The sequence below is a fragment of the Poecilia latipinna genome, unplaced genomic scaffold (genome assembly GCF_001443285.1).
Source record: "Poecilia latipinna isolate Pla-1442-1.1 unplaced genomic scaffold, P_latipinna-1.0 Scaffold4419, whole genome shotgun sequence".
In the NCBI taxonomy this organism is placed as follows: Eukaryota; Metazoa; Chordata; class Actinopteri; order Cyprinodontiformes; family Poeciliidae; genus Poecilia; species Poecilia latipinna.
Genome location: NW_015117035.1, coordinates 10,943 through 17,271, shown reverse-complemented (window position 1 = coordinate 17,271; position 6,329 = coordinate 10,943). Strand labels below are relative to the sequence as shown.

Here is a 6,329-nt window from a genome sequence, read left to right as displayed (position 1 = left end):
GGATGAATAACCAACCTTGTTGGTCATAAGTCTGAAGCTTCGCCTTTATTCACACCAAATAAAAAAATAATCAGGAAGAAAATGTTTTCAACTGAAGGCAAGATATTAAAAAGTGCTTCTCCAGTCTCTCTTCCCCTCAACCCACACAGAAGAAACCAGAGACATTGCTCAGTCTGTGAGTTGGTGTTAAGCTAGCTTGAATAGATATAGCACATTACTTCCAGTGTCCTTCAAAATAAAGATGAGTTTTTTAATAAAGATGAAACCCATGGTACTTATGAAAAGAAATAATGATCAGAAATGAATACAACTTTTCAGGCAGGTTATACAGACAAGCCACATTCCCCCCACAACTTTGGCAGCTTGCTACGTCACTGAAGCTAAGCCATGTGAAGCCTGAGCTGTTGCTCTTTGGCTTTTCTTTTCTGTGTGAGTATTGGAGGAGTCTTGTCAACGTTTACAACAGTCATCAAATGTTTTCCACTGGTGAATAGTCTTTCTCTACTCTAAATAATGAACTCCAGATATCTGCTAATGGTTTCCCAGTTTGATAGACAGCAATAGTTGCTTCGCTGAGGTCGTTGCTGACGTCTTTCCCCCTTCACAGCATGTTCACATGCTTGAAAGCAGCTCTCCATGTAATGACTTACGTTTCCCATCCCGGTTTTGCAATAAGGATTTCCTCCTTTCCTTTAGCATGTATAATGTTTGCATAATTACTGATAACAAAAAATCCACATGAATTTTATCCCCCCTGTGTGACTTCTGTTTTGTGTGTGTGTGTGTGTGTGTGTCTGTGTGTACAGCTCACAGGTGTCCCTCTGAATGTGTCCATACGCCTACAGCTTAACCTCTACATGAAGAGAATATCAGGAATTATGTAAGACTTATGAATGATCACATTGTCCATTTTATCACCTATTGTTTATTTTACTGTCTTGTTATCATTGTAAACACTCCCTAGTTTAACCCTGCTTTCTTTGTAGTGGTGTTTGAAGTTTTATGTTCTTGACCTTGTAGAGAAACTGGAAAGATTTCTGAGGTGGTGATGCCCATGCTGTGGTTTGAGGAGGTAAGCTGCTGATGTTGTGCATCTGGAGAGGCTGATGCCTGCAGATCCAGTCAATAAATTAGAATGTTATAAAAAGCACATTTATTTTACATTTACTTTAGGAACTTTGTCACATTTTGTAGATTATTTGCATATAGATGGATGTTTGAAAGTAGATTGGGCGACATGGACTTAGAATGTTATCATGACATTTTGTAGTGCTATTGGAATAACAATAAAAACTATATTATGACAAAAGGGTATTTATTAGTTATTTTTCAGGTAACTGTATGTCAGTTGAATACATGTCACAGCATTCATAGCCCCACAGACACAAATGTTGTTGAGAAACTTTCCCATTTCAAATATGTTTCTTCAGGATGCCAAAAAAAGTCTGACTTGTATCACTAAATTGCACACAGTAAGTGCATTTATCCATATTTTTGAATTGAGTCATATTTATTGATGCTCTTGTGGAAAACAAAAGTAGAGAAAATTGTAAAACTAACATTTCCAATTATACTTCCAGTTTTATTTTTTTTAATTTTTTTTTTTATAACCAGCACCTGAAATTGATCAATGATAACAATAAATCAAAATTTGTAATCCCAGGAGAGCCAGCTGCACATTGTCCAAAATAACAAAAACAAATCATCCTCCTCCTACTACTTTCTGGTGTTTTCTTTGTAGTTTTCACCAGTATCAACATCCACCTGTGATCCAAAATACATTTTTCCATTACAGTTTTGTGAAATACATGTATTTTGATATGGCTGAAAAGCCACCTCCTCCCAGTGCAAAAGTGTTTTATTGAAAAATTTGTTTTTTCGAAATTGGTGTGTTTCCATTAAGCAAATTTATTTTTCTATAATTTGCACAATTCTGTCTAACAGGAACGGAGCAAAGCTTTGACTTTTCATAAATTGTAAATCTCTTTTTGGTTTTTTTGAGCAGGTAAATGGAAGTTCCAGGATGCAGAGTGTTTATTTCGTTAGTGTTTTTTTTTTTTCTTAAATATGGGTAAAATAACGAGAATTTTTTTTTATTTCTGAGCCAAGTTGAGAGTAAAACAGTTTTTGCATCCTTTTCGCCTTTTTGCCTCTGCAGAACGGATACATTGATGGACCGATCCTCACTACGTTCCACACTAACCTGGTTATTCTCCCTGCTGTCATGGAGTACATGCAGTACATCTTCATAGCCCTCGGCCTGCTCACCACCATAGTGGCCGCCCTGGTGTATTACAAAGTCAGGGTAAGAATCCCCCATAGCCAGCTGCTGCCATTGATACTCTGCCTGTGGCTCGCTGCATGTTTTTCAACTAGTGGATGGAGGAAAGGAGCAGGAGAGACTACACTGAGGCTCAATGGAATAATTAGGCTTTTCATAAATGCACGATATGCTGAGGATGGACAGTATAAGTCTTCAGCAACTTAGTGTATCTGTCGATTTTAGCCAGATGCAGAACAGGCAGATTTATGGGAATTATTTTCCACAAAGGAAAATATTTCCATCACAGCTGTTACTGAAGATGTGCAGTCGCTCCTGCTCCTTCCAGGATCATGCTTTGTTTGTCTACAAGTTGAACTATGAACCCTGCTTTGACTAACCTGACAAGGAGAGTAAAAAGTCCAAATCTCTCCCGGGTTGCTGGCTGTTAAAACCCCCCCACCCCAGCTGCTCCTGATTACTCTTCCTGCCTCTTTATCTCATCATCGTTAGCTCGTAAATGAGAGCATATCAGTTATGGCTAAATTAGTGGGCGACATTACGCAGTAGTGTTAATCAGAAAGGCCAAAGTCATCCGTGTTTTACACACAGCTGCTCTCTGATTGGACTGCTGATAGCCGGACAGGAAACACATGAGAGCAGATTTGGTTCTGCTTCTGCTTTGTTATTGTGTTCTTTACTGAACATGTTTGTAGTTGTTTTAGTAATTTATAGCGCAGACTAATGACATCATCACTGATGAATTACTGAACGGTCAAAAACAGACAAAACGAGCTAATGGAGTCCATCAGTAAAGTGTCCATCTTATCTCTGTCATTCCTTTGTGTTATGAAACAAGTCATGTGTAGTGTTGTAAAATAACATGAAAAAGCTTTGGAGGTTAATAAGTAAAAGTTCCAATTTAGTTGGTGTAATGTTAACAGATTACCTTCCTCTGCAATTTTTGTGGTATGTATCGTATTTGTGGCAGACAGCCAGCAGCATGGAAAATAAAACTAAATCTAATATTTTACTGAAATCTCACACTGAACTGTAAAAGATTTGAATATGTTTGACAAAGGTTCTTCATTTGCTTACAGAAGTCTAGAAATAGAGCTGCGACTTCTCTATTCTTTGAGAATTCTTGGGTTTGTACAGCCGCCTCATACAAATCATCCAAATTGAGAAACATTGACTTTTGAACTTTAATGAACAAATTGATATGAAACGTATTTTTTAAATTCTCTTTCCAAATCATTGCACCAGTTTTTGATTGTCAGTTAATCTGGGACTTTAAATGGATAAAGACAACATCGTAAAATAGAAAAAAAGGCCCCATGGCAGCTTTTCGATAACTTGGAAGTCCCCATAATTAGGCTTGGTATATTTTAAATGTATATTTGTTTCACTGTGAAGCAATAAACTTTCAGAGCCATTCTTATTCACAATATGAACAGTATATATAGAACATAAGGACTGGGGGTTGAACCTCCCCTCCAGTAGGAACGGACAGTTATCAGGTTCAGCAGGGTGAGGATTCCACCAAGTGGTGCCAAAAGGTTTTCTTTAGTTTCTGTTTCAATATTGTACAAGGAATAATATGGCCAGTCCTTACTTCTGTGAAATACAATAGTCATTAGTTTATTAAACTTTTCATACTTCCTGTAGTGAGAAATAGACCAGAGAGGCATCTGGGTAGAAATGACAGCAAAACATAATGTGGCAAATGAAAAAATAATTTAATTATATGTTTATCTTAATCTTTTAAGTAAGTAGTTATTTCTAATATCACAGTTTTCAAAAATCTGCAGAATGTGACAATTGAATAATTGATGGATTAATTGTTAATCTATCAATTAACAATTAATTATTTGCAGCCCTAGTTCACAACACATTCACAAATGTCCAATTATTAATTGTTTAATAATTGGACAGCAAAAGGTGCTTAATCCAAAAAATAGTGAACAGAAAATATGTGTGCTGCAGATGCATCCTTTGCTACAAATGATCAAGCATTCACTAAAGGACTGCAGTACATTTTAGGCAATAAAATGTTATCTTTTGTTTAAAAGAGAAATTGACTTTTTTACAGTAATTTGAAACCATCGAAGCTAAAACTGTGGCACTTGTGAGGTTTTGGATAGAACAAAAGATTTTTTCATGTTAAATGAAAAATTTATACATTTATTGTACAGGTTTGGCATACTTGCTGCTCTGAAAGTATTGTTTTTTTCAGCAAATGACACATTTTTTGAGCCTGTACACTCCAGTTAACAGTTAATTGATTATTAAATTAGTTGACAATTATTGCAATAATCCATTCATCACGATTAAGCCGATTAATCTTTTAAGCCCAAGTAGATTTGGCAAGTTGGCTCAATAAAAATTTATCAACTCTTTGTATTTCTAACCTGGTAGTTTGGAAAGAAAAGTAATGAAGCCACAATTGCTGCCTAATTGTGATTAAGTTCGGCTGGCTTTACCTGCAATTTTATTGCTCTGCTGTTTTGGGAAGCACAATTCTGCTGAGGCTTTTAAAAAAAAAAAAAAAAAAGAACACCCCCATGCATTATTTCGTCATGGCTTTAATGCATCAAGAGATTTCCTTTGTTACAGATGACAAAAAAATAATTTCCTTTTTCCGTATCCCAAGCAGTCCCACAGTATAAGTATAGGAATACTTGTAAATAAAATCTTTGAGTGCTGTGGAGTTTGATTGTTTTAGAAGACACTAGAGAAATTACAGGATGTACTCTAAAACAGGAAGAACCGAAAATAAGAGTAAGAATGCAAAGTGGGGAAGTCACCTCAGGAAGGGGCTGCAAGTCACCTCAGGAAGGGGCTGCAGCACCGAGGGGATCCAAGGTGCCTGTGAAAAATCTCATAAATGATCCTCCAATAGAATTTGTGCATCATATCTTCTATAATTATTTTAAATCACTGCAACAATTTCAGAGAAATGTGTCCTCTTTCAGTGTGTCTGAAATTTTTATGTAGCAAAATGACCCAGTTGATTCCTTAACATACAGAGTTGCATCATAATTCATATATAGACTGGTCCTAACGACCACTCTGCCTGAAGTCCTTCTGACTTCCGACTAATCATGCCTGAGATATAACCAATTGCCTGCCCTCAATTCACTGCATGACACACTCAATCACCCACAGAAAATAATCCATGCATGAACAATCCCTGAAATCTCTATCTGTATTACAACACTATTTCTTTTCTTTGATATTTTCTAATTGGCCCGTTTGTAAGGCAATTTGATCATCTTTTAGGCAACCAGTAGTGGGCAGGGTAAAGACTCACATGGCTTTGAAGCACAGGACAAAAGTATGAGGTATTCAGGTAGGTTCACATTCAAAGGCATACACGTAGCAAACGGTACATTGGGAGTGATTACTAATGTCCAACACCTGCAGAGGAAAGGAACACCGTGTCTGCTTTTGTTTTTCACGAAAACCCAATTGAGTTTTGTGTCACTGTTGCCGTCTATGTTTTCTTGCATGATGGTAGCTCTTCCACAGGGGGCAACACTGGATCTGACCTAATCATTCGCAAGCAAACTAGGTTAGCGCTTGGCTAAAAAAAAACCTAGTTAGGTTTTTAGCCAAACCAAGTTAGGTTTGAAACAATCTTAGCATGACCACAGAGGTAAACATCCACAGTCTTCCTTATCTCCGTTCTCAGCAGTAACAGCCATTCAGTGCCAAGGAACATAAACATCGCTCCTGGATTCTCTGCTTTGTCAGCAGGAAAACAACAGCAGTAGAACTGTAGTCTAAATTAGCAGTACAGCTGTCGCACTGTTAAAAATTTCCCTTGCGTTTCAGTGATGTACAAAGAGTAGATGGCAGCGCAGTATCAGCGTTTTACACATCTGATACTTCAGTTTGATCCCCTGTTGAATCTTGTTGTGTCACATCTGTGTAAATTAAGCAACCCCTGCTCAAATAAAACAACAGAGAATGATAATAACATCACTGAGTCTCAGTCTGCTCTGATGAAAATTCATCCCAACCATATGCCAAATGATTTACATGCTCCCAACTGATAGCGGTCCAA

General features: G+C 37.1%; 1 protein-coding gene across 2 annotated transcripts in view; it reads left to right on the top strand.

The window, feature by feature from the left end:
* Positions 1 to 776: 776 nt before the first annotated feature.
* The window catches only part of LOC106942616 (scavenger receptor class B member 1-like), a 10,007-nt gene continuing 4,454 nt past the window's right edge, over positions 777 to 6,329 (top strand). Inside the window, exons 1-4 of one of the 2 annotated variants that reach the window (XM_015025940.1) lie at positions 777 to 880; positions 1,021 to 1,072; positions 2,159 to 2,305; positions 5,543 to 5,612. In XM_015025940.1, coding sequence (XP_014881426.1) covers positions 858 to 880; positions 1,021 to 1,072; positions 2,159 to 2,305; positions 5,543 to 5,612 — 292 coding nt within the window. In that variant the 5' untranslated portion in view covers positions 777 to 857. The remainder of the gene's footprint in view (positions 881 to 1,020; positions 1,073 to 2,158; positions 2,306 to 5,542; positions 5,613 to 6,329) is intronic. The other variant, XM_015025939.1, reaches the window with a different exon arrangement.